Source organism: Pipistrellus kuhlii, unplaced genomic scaffold (genome assembly GCF_014108245.1).
Source record: "Pipistrellus kuhlii isolate mPipKuh1 unplaced genomic scaffold, mPipKuh1.p scaffold_m20_p_19, whole genome shotgun sequence".
In the NCBI taxonomy this organism is placed as follows: domain Eukaryota; kingdom Metazoa; phylum Chordata; class Mammalia; order Chiroptera; family Vespertilionidae; genus Pipistrellus; species Pipistrellus kuhlii.
The window spans coordinates 16967147-16983536 of NW_023425504.1; the positions used below are offsets into that span (position 1 = coordinate 16967147).

At 37.0% G+C, this 16390-nt stretch overlaps 1 protein-coding gene across 1 annotated transcript in view; it reads left to right on the plus strand.

Annotated features, from left to right (window-relative positions):
* Nucleotides 1-16390, plus strand: part of TENM1 (teneurin transmembrane protein 1) — a 938436-nt gene that overhangs the window by 376356 nt on the left and 545690 nt on the right. Inside the window, exons 5-6 of the mRNA XM_036443384.2 lie at nucleotides 9168-9428; nucleotides 11376-11432. Coding sequence (XP_036299277.1) covers nucleotides 9168-9428; nucleotides 11376-11432 — 318 coding nt within the window. The remainder of the gene's footprint in view (nucleotides 1-9167; nucleotides 9429-11375; nucleotides 11433-16390) is intronic.

A 16390-nucleotide genomic window follows, 5' to 3' on the forward strand; every position in this document is an offset into this window, starting at 1 on the left:
TATACAATCCTGTATAAAATTATATAGTAAAGATTAGAAATGCTATAGGGAAGGGTAATATAAATGGGAGGGGAGGGTGTAAAGTTGAAACACCCTTTGTGAAAATACTGACATGGTCTCATTTTAGTAACTAGGTTAGTGAAAAATCACAGGGAGTAATTCCAAGTGTCTGGTAAAACAGTGTTTTTCAACCTTTTTTGGGCAAAGGCACACTTGTTTCATGAAAAAAATCACGAGTCACACCACCATTAGAAAATGTTAAAAAATTTAACTCTGTGCCTATATTGACTATATATAAAGTAATTCTCTTGAATAGGAATCAAATAAACACAAAGAAAGTATTTTATAATGACTTTATTATGAAATATTAAGTAAACAAAATAGTGAAAAATTATAAAATTCTTGTCTTGTCTGCACCTACGGCACACCAGGCAACATCTCTTGGCACACTAGTGTGCCGCGGAACAGCGGTTGAAAAACGCTGTGGTAAAATATGGCCAAAGATACAGAAGCAAGACTGAAAAGGGCACCTATGAAAGATGGTGAGAAGAATCCCATAATAGAGCAGAATATAGTTTATTCAGTAGTTCTTCATGAACACTGATTCTGGAGCACAGTTCTATCTTGGCATCTTTACCCATTCATCACAAGGTAAATGCTTACAGATTACTGTAGAATGCTATGGAAGTCATATTGTTTGCATTTATGAGTATGTGTTTGAAGCATTTGCAAATGTTTATAGTGCTCATTTAACCCTTTAGCTCACTGTTCTCCCTCCTCTTTATGGAATTGTGTGACATATTAATGTAGTTTAAAATTAACATACACACATGGGCACACACAGACACACCCTAAACAAACAGCTTTACATGCTTAGTGAATTTACAGAAAATACAGAAATATACCTGGAAGACCACAGTGGTCAATAAAGATTCAGGCTCCAAAGTGTTGTGAACAGCCAGAAAATTGGACCAACAAAGGTAACAAATGAGAAATTTTTAGGGCCATTGAGCACCATGCATTTGCAGTGCTCAGTAGCCCTGAAAATTTCTCATTTAGGCCAGGAAGTCTCTGTCTCATTCAAAATGTTGAAATAAAGGGAACATACATAGGTTCTCATTGATCTAAGTTTCTGTTGAAACTGGACCTCCCACCATCTTTTCTAGTCCCTGATTCTTTTTCCAGACCCTTGTTATGGGCTATAGAGCAGGGATCATCTTTTCAATTGTAGTGGTAACTGATGTCTGAATTAGCTTCAGAACACGTTCTCCCATCATAGGTGGGTATTGGGGAAATGGAATTCTGTACTAAAGTGAATATTTGTTCAGGGAATAGAAGTTGCTTATCCCCTTATAAAATCCCATTCCTCTTTAGATTGATGAGGGATATTGTCACCTATCTCTAAATATGATTTGAGTCCCTTTTAAATTTTCCAAGGTTCCTACCACATGTCCCTTCCTTTTGCCTTTATGCTGTAATTCTGTATCCTTCTCTAGGTTGAGCCATTTTTACAGATTTGCAACTCATTGTACTTCTGAGAGCATCCTTTTTGACATAAACACGGTCTTTTAACTAAGTTCTGAGACAGTTCCAGTTAGCCAATATTGGCCAAAAAGCATGAATGTTTCTACTTCAGGCTTTATCTCTGCCCAGATTTTTTTTTTTTTTTTTGCCATGCTTTTCACTATACTGACAGATGGTGAAATCTCAGAAATTAAATAAGGCATAATTGATAGGCCCTGAGCACTGAGATAATGGGTGCATTTGGAACTGTGAGGGGGAGATTAGACTGGAAGAAGCTTAGTTATTTTCTTTAAGTCCTCTGATAACTACAGGCTCCAGTTTTGCATGTGGGAGCACTCCATCTCTCACTCCTGTGCTGATGAGTCCTCAGTATAAAAATAAAGACCAGGTCTGGGTGGTGCCTTTATTACTTTGTTGTCATTTTGGCCTTTAAATAGGCTCTCTGTGGAACTTGACAAAGGATAGGACATAGTCCTGTTAACTCACTGATTAATGCCTAGTTCAGTACTGTGCTTTTGATAAAGCTTTTGCACAAAGTAAAAGAAGAGGAAATTAAAATGGGTTCATTTTCTAAGACTGTGAGAAATCAAAGAAGTCTATTTTGTTTTGTTTTCTTGACTTGAAATTGAGTGGGTGTTCAGTGGAGCTATGTTTAAGTAAGCTCACATGAACTTACTTCTTTGATAATTTGATATCATTTGCTTTTCAAAGCCAACAAACTGAGAAATACAAATGGTATCCAGTAGTGAAAAGCATTTGTATCCTATCTGATGTTGCTCATTTCTTTTGTATTTGCTGCTTAAGACTACAACAATCCATTGCATTTTCCCCGGAGCCAATAATGAATTATTAGTGGATCAGTAATATTTTAATTGTGTGAATTTTATTCATTATACTATAAAGTACTCTTTGCAATAGCCATGTTTATATAATTTTGTTTGATGAATAGCTATTTACTCAGTTGCTTTTTTACATTATATACATTATATACTCTATCAATAATCTCACAATTCACAATATATGTGAGGCTGTATCAGTACTTTATTATAGCAAACTTATAACCATGTCCCAAGCTCTTACTTAGCTAACATATATGATTGTACTTCACAATTGAAGTGTGAATAGCACTTTGATTCATAAAAATGCTAATTTTTCCCATTTGAAAAATTTAATCTTTTCACATTTTGCCATAACAGGCTCATGTCATAATTATAGAATTTTAGGATATGATAATTACTTAAAGATTTATTTCAAGTTGGACCTAAGCATATTAAAAATGAGGAAACTGAGGCCCCAAAATGTTAAGTGACTTATACAAAACCACATGGCTAATTAATAACACCTGCTTTTGCATATAATCAATCTGTAGGGTTCTATGAATCACAGTACTTAAAGCTAAGAAATGTATTGTATCCCCTTTCCCTCTTCCTTATTTTCTAAATGGATTACACTTAGAAGTTATTTCCCAAATCAATTAAGTCATGACTAAAATTAATCATGGATTTTTACTTCCAATTATTTATTTGCAGTGTGATGCCTTAAAGCTCCCTTTCTAGCGAAAGTGTGGATGGGTTCAATTGTGTTGTTGTAAAGCCTGACCTGAGGATATTTTTCCATTGATTTTTTAGAGAGCGGAAGGTACAGGGAGAGAGAGGAGAGGAGAGGAGAGGAGAGGAGAGGAGAGGAGAGGGGAGGGGAGGGGAAGGGAGGGGAGGGGAGGGGAGGGGAGGGGAGGGGAGGGGAGGGGAGGGGAGGGAGAGAGACATTAATGTGAGAGAGACACAGTGATTGGTTGCCTCCCACTTTGGCTCCACAAGGGCTGGAGATTGAGCCTGCAACCAAGGCACATGCCCTTGACTGGAATCAAAGCCAGGACACTTCAGTCTGCAGTCCGATGCTCTATCCACTGGGCTAAACTGGGTAGGACTGGAATCGTTCAATTGTAAGAAAATTAAAGTCTTGAGTTGCAGAAAAACATTGATATGGATGATCCTTGTTACTTTCCCTTATAAGTTTTTTTCATAATTGGCTTCTCCAGGATGAACACCTGCAGATTAGTCTCATGATCCCCAACTATAGAATGTTCCTTTAACTGCTCAAATCTCCTCAGTGATGATTCATCCTTAGTTTTGCCTTAAATTTGGCTTTCAACTGTTATGTTCCTAGGAAGAATATGTTCTCTGTAGGATCACCATGCATCAGTTAGCCTTGATTACCTCATGGCTCAGTTACACGCAAGATAACATTTTGACTACCTTTTTGTTCATATTATATGTACTTTTTTTTCTGCTAGGAGGAAAAGAACAGGGCATCCTGCTAGCTTGGAGACCCTTGGTTTCACCTATGAAATTTGTCTGATTCTTCAGTCTCCTCACTGTCTTACTATCTGGTGGTGTATAATCCACACAAAAATTATAGAGTTATAAATAAAGTACAATAAAGCACATATATTTAAAATGTACAGTATGACAACCTTTGGCATGTATACACCAGTTAAACTATTGCTACAATCAAGATAATAGTCATTGATCATCCAAAAAGTTTCCTTTTACCCCTTGTTCTCCATTTTTTCCTTACTCTCTTCCTCAGGCAACCACTGATCTCCTTTCTGTCACTATAAATTCGTTTGCATTTTCTAGACTTTTACTTAAATGAAAGCATATAGTATATAGCCATTCTATCTGTCTTCTTTCATTTAGCATAATTATTTTAAGGGGCATGTGTCTAATTATATATCATTAGATCATTCATATTTAGGACTAAATAATATTCCATTTTGTGGGTATCCCACAGGTATATCCTTTCAGCTACTCATAGACACTTTGGTTATTTCTGCTTTTTGACTGTTATGAATAAAGCTTATGAGCAACCTTGTATAGGTTTCTGTGTAGACAGATGTTTTCTTTGAGATAAATGAGCAGGAGTACATTGCTCTCCTGTTAAGTACAGCTTCACCTTTTGGGGAAACTGCTGTTTTCCAAAGTGGTTGTACCTTTTTAATTTCTTACCAGCAGAGTATATAGTTGCACTACATCCATGTCAACACTTGGTATGGTCAGAATATTTTAAGCCATTCTGATAGGTCTATAGTAGTATATCATTGTGGTTTTAGTTTGTATTTTTCTGATAACAAGTGATATTGAGCATCTTTTAATTTACTTATTGCCAATTCCTCTATCTTTTCATGTAAAGTGTATCTTCAAATCTTTTGCCCATTTTAAAAATTATATTTCATCTCTATTAATTTACTCTATTAATTTTGTCTCTTACAAGGTTGGAAAGTAGGTAGGTTTTCCTTAAAATAAAAATTAAATACATATGTAGGATTCCAAATACATCATTCACTTGGCAATATCTATATCTGTTTATTTCTGAAGTGTAGTTTCTTATGGTACTAGTCTATCCATTTAAATCATAGATATCCTAAGATTTTACTTATATTTCTCTTGTGGCTAGCTTTTTGGTAAGAATAGACCTATAATAAATCCAACTGAACTTTTATCTTCTCTAGGGAATATATAATATTTTAGGTAACAAGGTTATATGTATAAAGCTAAAAACAACCACTTAAGGTGCATTGTAAGTGCTTTCTAGAAAAATGCATCCTCTGGGAATTTTGAACAGCACCAAGACTCTTGTGAATTTAAGGAAATAATTTACAGTGGTAACACTGATTTCAAGAAAGGGAAGTAAGACAGTTCAATGAACATCATTTACTGTAAATAACTGAAACCTTTTATTTCTTTCCTTCTTTGTTTTCTAACTATATATTCACAAGGAAGTGTACTTTTATCTGACTGTTTAATGAGGTAATATATGGATTAGTCTTTGCATTCAAATAAAAATATAATTTTAAAAAATATCTTATGAAATGTTTGATTATTTTATACTACATTTCCTTAGAAGGGAACAAATCCATGTTCAAATTATTTGAATAGGAATAAAATCTCTTTAACAAAGAGGCTTCTTTCTGTTAACTTTCTTTAATCTTATCTGGCATTTTAATATATGGAATGACAAATTGGCTGTGTATTTTTATTTGCTCATTCTTTTCCAATGAATGTCTTTACTATGGCTAAGACGCTTATATTAAAATCTTTGCAAAGTCAGCCGAGACCGGTTTGGCTCAGTGGATAAAGCGTCAAGCTGCAGACTGAAAGGTCCCGGGTTTGATTCTGGTCAGGGGCACGCACCTTGGTTGCGGGCACATCCCCAGTGGGAAGTGTGCTGGGGTGTGCAAGAGGCAGCTGGTCGATGTTTCTCTCTCATTGACGTTTCTAACTCTCTATCCCTCTCAATTTCTCTCTGTGTAGAATCAATAAAATATATATATATTTTAAAAATCTTTGCAAAGTCACACCTCAAATGCCATTGTATGAGTGAAAATAAATGCAAGTCTGTGCTTTTGAAAGTGAGTTTCCTAATTAGTGCCCTGAATCCATGGAAAATAAATGGGAAGCCATCACAGCATTTCAGCTTGAATGCCTTATTTCTTATGTCTCCATATAGAATTAGAATTGGTTGCTGCAAAATCTTTGGTGATGCCACATAGGTTGTTCTTTCTCTTTTTCTTCCCTTTTCCTGGTACCCACTGACTTCAGAGAATTCTGTAGGGAAATAGTTTACAAAGTGAGGTCCCTGGACCAGTAGCATAGGCCTTGCTAGGAACTTGTTAGAAATGCAGAATCTATAGCCCTTCTCCAGACCTGTTGAATTAGAAATTGAAAAGGGAGATGTACATAGCAATCTGTGTTTAACTAGCCTTCCAGGTGATTCTGAATTATGCTGCAGTTTGGGAAACTCTGTTCTAGGGCAGTGGTCGGCAAATTTATTAGTCAACAGAGCCAAATACCAACAGTACAACTGAAATTTATTTTGAGAGTCAAATTTTTTAAACTTAAACTTCTTCTAACACCACTTCTTCAAAATAGTCTCATCCATGCCATAATATTTTGTGGAAGAGCCACACCCAAGGGGCCAAAGAGCTGCATGTGGCTCATGAACCGCAGTTTGCTGACCATGGTTCTAGGGGAATGAAAGAAGCTGTGAATGCAGGCTTATGTAAAACTCCTTTCTTATAGCTTTAAGGTTCATTATCAGTTTTCTGTAGCAACAACTGCACAGTAGGATTGGATAATGAAACACTGTGAAATTTAGAGGCATGAATATTAACTGATCACAATATTCTTGATCACTACGTTTTATGTTGGACAAAATGGAATTTTACTTTTAGCTTTATATCAAGGAGAAACACATTTTCATAAAGTTTTGTGGCTCCTAGCCAGTTGGCTCAGTGGATAAAGTGTTGGCCTGCAGACTGAAGGGTCCTGGGTTTGATTCTGGTTAGGGCACATGCCCAGGTTGTGGGCTTGATCCCTAGTGTGGGGCACGCAGGGGGCAGCTGATGATCAATGATTCTCTCTTATCATTGATGTTTCTTTCTCTCTCTACTTCTCCCTTCCTCTCCTGATTATATCCTATATAATCAAAGCCTAATATGCTAAGCGCCTGGTTATCTGTTCAACCAATCAAAGCATAATATGCTAATGATATGCTTAAGGTTGCACAACTGCTTGCTATGACGTGCACTGACCACCAGGGAGCAGATGCCATGACCAGTAGGTTAGCTTGCTGCTGAGGTCTGGCTGATCAGGACTGAGGGAAATGGGTCAAACATGCCCTGAAGCCCTCCATGGTCCCTCCTTAGCTGGCCAATCTCCTGCATACCTCCCTGGTTCCTCAGCCTGGCTTGTACCCTATGGCAATCCAGGACCCCTCAGGGATTGTCCCAGAGCCAGTTTTGGCCCTATCCCGCTCAATGCAGGAGCTGCCCCCTGGTGGTCAATGCACTCCCACAGGGGAAGAGCTGCACAACCAGAAGTCTGGCTAGTGCAGCAGTAGTGGGACATCCTTAAAGGGCTCCTGGACTGCGAGAGGGTGCAGGCCGGCCTGCGAGACCCCCACCCCCAGTGCACAAATTTCATGCACCAAGACTCTAATATTGCATTCAAATATGTAGTTTTATGCTTGACAAGTGGAAACTAGGCTTGTTTTTTTTTAACATCACTCCTCTTTAAACAAATTTTTGTAGAAAAGTATAATTATGCTTAAAGACATTCATCACAGAAATTATAAGTAACATTCTCAGCAGTGACTTATAACCCTGAAATAATTAATTATAATTGAATTTTCCTAATACATTATAGTACCTTTATTTGTCTACAATAACTACAATATTTCACAGAGCACAGTACTGGGCACCTAATAGGTATTAAGTAAGCATTAAGGGGGGGGAAATTATGGGGCATCGTAATAATCAACAATTTAAAAAAAGATTTGATTTGTTAAACCCTTGTTTGTCACAAAAAAGGCTATTTAAAAGTATGTTCATATTCTGTACTCTTCGTTTTAGAATATAGCCTGTCTAAATTTTAGCACTTTCTGTATTCGGAGACTTGAATTCATTTTAGTGTTTGCATCTTATTGATACGTGCCAAGGATTAGATGTACTCAGTTAAATTTCTACTTGGCCAAATGACAAACCCTGTTTCCGATGTCAGTCTGAGAAAATCCTATGCAGTGTACAACATCCCCCGGATTACCTTATCTAACTGATACATGGACATTTCAGATGATATGTCTTGGCATGTGGTCATTTTTCATTAACTTATTAGGGACTGTTAAAGCATCTTTTCCCCTTTCTGACACCTTACCATAACTGAATGCAAAATTGACTGTAAGACTGAATGCCTGATAGTTATATAATAAGTTGATGGAGTTTCATTGGTGTCTAGCACAAACTATGCCCAGATGGGTGTTTAGCAAAAAGGGCTCTGTCGCTATCTCACATGGGCTATATCTACATTCTGGATTTTATTTTCCTCAACCATAAAATGGGATGATTAGTGGCAGCATTTCTAAGATCCTAAACATTTTATGATTTTAAGATTTGGTGGGAAAGGGGATAAAATCCAAACTATGAAACACTGCTGAGGTACAGTTTACAATTATGTTTTTGTTGAAATAATGAATGAAATAGAATGATTAGCATAAAGTAGGGCTCAAACTCTCTTGAGATAATGCAAAATAATGATATTAAGAACTTATAATTTTAGAGATTAGACTAATGTATTTCAGGAAAAACACTTTAGGAAAGTATATTTAAACTTAGTATTTTTTTTCTTCAGAGTTTTCACTTTGAATTTTTTATTTTTAACTCTAAGGTATATGACAGGCTTAGAAAAGCTAATAATTTTAATAGTTTTAGCCTAACTGTACTCTATAGATCATATATATTTTTCCTGCAAGGGAAATATCTTTTAAAGGATAGCTTTCTACACTTTATACTCCTCTGCACTCACTTATTTCATTACATTTGTGCAACCTAAAATTGTAGCTATAAAGCTATTTTGGGCATGCTTTTTTCCAGAATCTTGTACAAATCAACAGGAGCATAATTCTAAGTTACAGAAGTGCAAAATAAGCACAGAATGTAGCTACCATAAATAAAATGGCCAGAATTCTAATTTTGCAAAAACACACAATTACTAGCAATAGGCGAGGGGGACATGAGGACAAAAAGAATTTTATCAGGTATTGTTTCATATTGCTAAACTTTTTCTCTGAACTTTGTTTCTCTGTAGAGATAGAATTCTGTGAAACTCCTCGCACTCTCTGTTCTGGCTACCAAACCGACATGCACAGTGTCTCTCAGCATGGCTACCAGCTTGAGATGGGATCTGATGTGGACACAGAGACAGAAGGCGCTGCCTCACCTGACCATGCACTGAGGATGTGGATAAGGGGAATGAAATCAGAGCACAGTTCCTGTTTGTCCAGCCGGGCCAACTCTGCATTGTCCTTGACTGACACTGACCATGAAAGGAAGTCTGATGGGGACAATGGTAATAGAATTTTCTATATCATTTAAGGAAAAACTGAGAGAAGGTAGTTTTTAGCCTTAACGTTGTTTTCCTTCTCTTTGTATGCCTGTTTTTAATATGCAGAATGAAAATGCAAGTTAACAGGGTCACATGGACAAGGAACATACCTAAGGATCTGACACACAGGCACATTTATTTTACAATGATAGACAAAATACTTTTCCTTTCTGGTGATCCCCCAAGGGAAATAATCTAATGTAATCAGTGATATGTCTTATTTATTACTCACCTTTTATTTTCAAGTGCAATACTAATGGTATTCATTGTAGAAAGTACGTATTCCCTGTATGCTGGCTTTATATCAGTATATGAACAATGAGATGAACAGTTGTATAGTAGCCATATTCTGGATGTGCTTTCTGTTTGATTCAGATTAACATATTGAGTGTAAAGACAGATTCAAATTAATCAAGTTAGGCTGAAATGATTTTTTTAAAAAAAGAAGGCAAATTAATTAGCATCACCTATTTGCTAGACAATGAGTAATAACAGTAGTGTCATTAAATTGTAATCATATGTTATTTTCTTACAACTTTTAGAAATGGGAAAGTTTTGTTTCTTTGGTTTGTTGGGAAGAGGTTGATTCATTTTATTTCTGCTCTCTGTCTTTACCAAAGAACAAAATCCTTTCATAAAAAACACATTAATGCTTATTAAACACATTAGTCTATTGTCTTTCTCATTCTATTTGTCTAAATTTGATAGGTCCCCATCACCATGACCACAAGGCTTGTTGTGATAGCAATGGGTAATTAGTGTTTTCCCAGGTGGGAGATAAGTAGCCAACATCCCTGTATTTACAGATTTTTCTATTCTGTCCTTCTTATACCCTTCTGCCGACAGGGAACACTAACCACAGGCTATAATTTGGAATGACCATTTGCCCACTAGTTAGAGTATCATTTCCTACATGATAGGCCATAACACTTTGTAATATCTTTAAGTATCCTTGGGGTCTTAATTTTCTTAGTTTAATTTCTTGTTTTTGTTAATCCTCACCTGAAGATATTTTTTTTTCCCATTGATGTTTGGAGAGGGTGGAAGGAAGGGGGAGTGACAGAGAAAACAATGTGAGAGAGACACATCAATTGGTTGCCTGCTGCATGTGCCCTGACTGGGGCCCAGGATAGAGCCTGCAACCAAGATACATACCCTTGACTGGGATTGAACCTGGGAACCATCAGTCCTAGGGCAGATGCTCTATCCACCGAACTCACCAGCCAGGCTTCTTAGTTTATTTTCACGTCTATATGTAGGTTTTGTTGACTTGTGTTAAGAGTATAGGAAGTGAAGTATAGAAATGAGAAGGGAACATATTTGATGTATGTATGCATATCCATGTAAGTAAAAGAGCATTAGGATGTAACTTAGGAGACTTTGGAATGGTTCCTATACTTTCTGGGCTTCAACTGTCAAACAAAATTTAGTAACCAAATTTATGTGAAATGAGGTGGTGGATGATCTCCTTATTGCCAAGCCTTCTCATTCTGCTTCATCTCACTCCTGACATCTGAAGTTATAGCCAGTTCACTGGGTTGAAACATTAAAATATTCCTGCCAGACCCTAAGTATGGGGTTTGGGTTTTGGGTGATGAAACTATTCTTAAAATAGATAATAGTGATGGTTGTACAACTCCATGAAACTACTAAAAACCACTGAATTGTACACTTGAAAAGGGTATGGGAATCATATTTCATTGAATCTGTTAATTAAAAAATAGTATATATATATATATATATTCAACATATATATATATAACATATATATAGTATATATTTAACATATATATATATATGTGTGTGTGTGTGTGTGTGTGTGTGTGTGTGTGTGTGTGTGTGTGTGTTAAAGATTTAGGAATCCTAGCTGACTTGGACAAGGATTAATTAATAAAATGTTTCATATTACAGGCTTCAAATTCTCTCCTGTTTGTTGTGACATGGAGGCTCAAACTGGATCTACACAAGGTAAGTATTCCCAAGATTTGACCACTGATTATTTTTATCTCATTCCACTCCTGACACCCGCCCCACAAAGTGGACTCCTACCCCTCTGACAGATACCACACTGACCTGGCTAAGCTGTCAGAGATTAATTCCTTGGCAGCTTACTATTGTAGTTTGTTTTTCTCTGGAAAACTTCATTTGTGTATATTTGTGATAAAAATGAGATGAGGGGTTGATGGGGAGAAAGAAAAGCAAGATTTAAGGTGGGAGAGGGAAGCATAGATTTAGCATGGAGGCAGAAATTTAAATCAGATTGCTTTGGGTTTGGCCTCATGATTTCATATGTTATCTACAACTTGTTACAGAACTCTAGCCATGAATTTATTATAGTTCCAATACTGTCATAACTTTAAAGTGCTTCCTACCAAATGGTCTTGGTCTTTCCCTTCAGCTGTTTCAGCTTGGCTTTATAATCACACTATCTATATCCGTGTCATTAATTATAAATAGTGCCTTCAAATGAAAGATGTCCTTTTACCTTTGCCTTCATTGTGCTTATTGAGTTTTGCCCTTTTGCATATGGACACTGAAAACAATATTTTGGGGAGATCCTCACATCTGACCATAGGGCAGAGTTTCACATTGGTAGGAGCCTGGGGGAAAGGGATCAGGGGAATATCTATTGTAATCAGCTTTTCCCCCAACCATGAGAACTGCTCATCCTGGTGAGCCACTATACTTTGTTAATGTGTCATCGCTCTTAGATGTGTTAGGGATTTTCAGGAATATTTTGGGGCTGTTCAGTTACATTTGGCCTTTAGTCTAATCAACCATCTACCTTGATCATTAATTATTTCTACTTGGACAGGGTTGGAAGACTCAGGAGTAAAGGACATGCATCTTTCCCTTGCAGTTTTATTTTCCTTATGGTTTATTTTTGGATCTGGATAGGTTTGCATGAAATTGGGCTGGGCTGCCAAGGTAAGCCTATGATCCAGTCTGCTAAAAACTAATCCTTAACTGCAAGCTTCTGTTGGTCCAATGTGCACCTCCAAGAATGACTTCAATTTAGAGAGACAGTAGAGCATAGTTAGTAAAAGTTTGCACTGTGGAGCTAGGCAACCTAGGTTTAAATCCCAGCTGCGTAATCTTGGGAAAGTTATATAAAGTTTCTGTGTCTGAATTTCATCATCTGTTACATAACGGTAACTGTATCTGCCTCTAGGATTTTGTGATACTTGGATGAACCAATGTATATAAAGGTTTAGAATACTACTTGTAACATATAAGTACAATATGAATGTTCACTGATATTTTTGATCAGTACTTTATAATTTCCAAACATACTTTTAATGTTTTCATCTCATTTTATCCTCATGACCATGCTGTGAAATCAATTATATTGTTAGCTACATTATACATAGGAGGAAGAGTTAAAATAGCAATTCAGATGTCAGTTACCTAAATGCAGTTGATTATTTTCCAAATAGCCATTTTTTCCTCCCTTGGATTACATATATATTCTTAAAATGGTAATATGTTAATTAGACCGTACATCTTCCAGACAAAGCCACCATAGCAAGGGCCGAGGCAGAGGCGGTTAGGGGTGATCAGGCCAGCAGGGGAGAGTAGTTAGGGGGCAATCAGGCCAGCAGGCAGAGATGGATGGGGTGATCAGGCAGGCAGGCAGGTAGGCGAGTGGTTAGAAGCCAGTGGTCCCAGATTGTTAGAGGGATGTCCAATGTCAGAAAACCCCTGAGGAGTCCCAGATTGTAGAGAGTGCAGGCCGGGCTGAAGGACTCCCCTCCCTCTACCTCTGTGCATAAATTTCATTTACCAGGCTTCTAGTATTAATATAAGACTTGAACTTGAACAAATTTTCTCTGCTCAGTTACAGCTCTGTAAGTGTTACTCTTACTCCTGCTACTAATTTCCGATAAGCAGCATAAAATTTGGAATCTTATTTATGACCTATAGTGAGATTTCTCCAATTTGGATTTCATAACATTTCAATCAGTGATAAGCAGACATGACCTGCTTTCAACATTTTCATAGATTCTTACAGAGGAGCTTGGAGTTGAAATGAGAGTGTAAATGGTTCTTCTGAAAGCATGCTAATTTGAGGAAATAAGTTATTTTCAATGAATTGAACTTGATGTTTGTGTGAAAATGTAGCTATTTATTTCCCATCGATCTCATCCATTCATGAAAGTAGGCCTATCTATTACATTAATTTTAGTTTATAGATGATATATTTGAAAAGAGTGAAATGGCTTGAAAATTTTAGTGTTTATACATTTCACTGCTGAGACTCCATGCCACCCCATCCCTCTGCCTCAGTATTGTTAATGACATTTTATTTTGTTTCTATCTACCTATACATTCTGATTTTCAGATTATTGATGAGGCAGTGCTCACAATATCACGGACCATCTTATGGTGATTTAAGCTTCACTCCTGTGGGAGAAAAGTGAAGATAGGGGAAATTGTTAATTTGGGCGAATTGTTCAACTAAGAAAGATTCAAAGATGGGATTTCAAAGACTCTTTCAGTTATCTCCATCTAGGAGATTATGATATGGATTTTCTACTTCCATTCCAAAATTTTTGTCTATGAAGGACTTCTTTCATTTCATTAATTGGGCAAGCCTTTCAAAATACTTATTTTTTTCCCATTTTCATAAACTTCTATTATGAATTCCCATAATTGAATTTAAGTCTCTGACATGCAATAACTTATAAAGAATTCAAATAAATAGCCCTTCATTTCAGCACCAAAAGCGAAACGGAGAGCACCAGGGAGCAGAGGGCATCTGGAGTTCCTGGCTTTCACAAGGGAATCAGAACACTTAGGAACTATGTTTCTATTCCTTCACATCTGTCCTAAATAAACATTTTGTTGTCTATTGATGGTTAATGGTCTATTAGGAAAAGTGTACATGTACTGAAGCTACCTCCATCCTGAGGCCTGTGAGCAGGAAACTCTGATATCAGTCATAATGCTTTTTTTATTTTAACCCCTTTCCCCTCTCATTTCACTTCCAATGTTACTATTAATTGTAGTCTAACTAGAGGCCTGGCACACAAAATTGGTGCCCAGGTATGGTCCTTCGGCCTGGCCTGTGATCAGGGCCATCTTCCCCAGCTGCCTGCAGCCAGCCCCACCCCCCACTGCCACCCACCCTCAGTTTCCCATTTGCCATTGGGTGATTGGTGCCTGACGGTTGGGGGGAAGGGACCAAGAGGTCAGCTGTTCCCACCTGCTTGCTGGCCTACTCCTGCAGCAGGTGACCTTCAGGTGATTGAAGTCTGCCTACTGGGGAAAGGGACCAAGAGGTGATCAGTGTGCCTCATAGTGACTGGTCCAGTGGTCATTCTGGTAGTTCTGCTGTTAGGATCAATTTGTATATTACCCTTTTATTATATAGGATGCTTGAGTTTTGTGTTTTGTGTCCTCATAAGAGTTTTTGATAAATACTAGACAACAAGCTATGGGAAGATAGGGCCTGATCTATTTAGGTTCAGTGTTTAGTCACTGGATCTGGAGCACAGTGAGGGCTACAAAAGTGAGAAATGTGCACTACTCTGAGGGGAAACATTAAAACTAAAAGATATAATATTTTTGTAGCTCTTCTCTGATCTTTCAAGGGCAGAAATGGGTCAAACCTCTGGTCATCTAACCGCAACTCTGCCTCTGATAGGTTATCCAGTGGATGTTTCTTAGAAGAATTTGGAAGTCCTATCTTAGCATACACCTCAGTGCAGTGACTAAGGTATTCTTTAATAATCACATTTGACTATGTATTAGACTGGCGAGAAAAACACACACAAACACACTACATCAGCAGCAAAATTTAAATAATCAATTTCCAAGAATGCATTTTTCACATATTGCTTAAATGAAACAGTTGTATTATAAAAAGTGAAAATTAAATTGCTTATTAAAAAGCTAAATGTAGGTAACTATTTAGGAAAAATGTATTTGCAATCTTTAACTAATAAAGGATAATTTGCTAAGAAATTATTAATAACTATATTTTCTGGATAATGATATTTCTGTGCAAATAGTATTTATTGATTACCCACCCTAAACCAGGCTCTATATTAGAGGTAGATGTATAAAAGATGACCAGTACAGTAACCAATCTCAAGGAAATTACAGGCTAGTGGGAGAGAGTGATGCCCTATTAGTTAGGATTCTTTATTATTGTTATTACAGGTAACAGAAATCAACTTGAATTAGCTTAAGCAAAAACAGCAACAACAAATTCATTTAAAGGAAATGAGAATGCTTCACAGGACCACAAGAGTGTGGCTAGATTATAGAAGGTACAGATTAGAAAAATTGCCCAGACTTTGTCTCTTGCTTTTGAATTCATTTCCTTCAGTCCTTTGTCTGCAGGTTGACTTTCTCTAAATATCCATCCCCGAGATGGGCATAAAACCTCAAAAAGTCCCCCAATATGTATTTCTTTCATTTAGGAAAGAAGTTGAGATTAAATGGATTTTTTTTCAGTGACATTTCTAAATTTCAAAGAGGCAGAATAATTTTTCCATCTTAAGACATCTTGAGTCAGGTGTCTATCAGTGGTCCCATCAGCTATAACCAAGATCAGGAATACAAATGTTGCTTTCTGGGTAGCCAGCCATTGGTGTTTTGAAGCAGTTCTTAATGCAGGGCAAAGTTGAGTGGGCATTTCTACCCAAAGAAGTCTTCTAGAGAGGATAAAGAGCTGATGTTAATTCAGTTAGTACCATGATAAAGATATGTGCAACTCACTATGAGAGCACAAGGAATGTGAAAATATTTATTAAAGTAAAAATGGTCATAATAGTGCAGTCTAAATAAGCAATGGTCTCTATACAGTGAGTGATAAAGAATAACGGTGGTATAAGATAGACAAGTTTGTGCTCTGGTTCTGCCACTTACCTACTGTGTGTCCTTGGGCAGGTACCTAAGGCTGTTTCCTTGTCTATCAA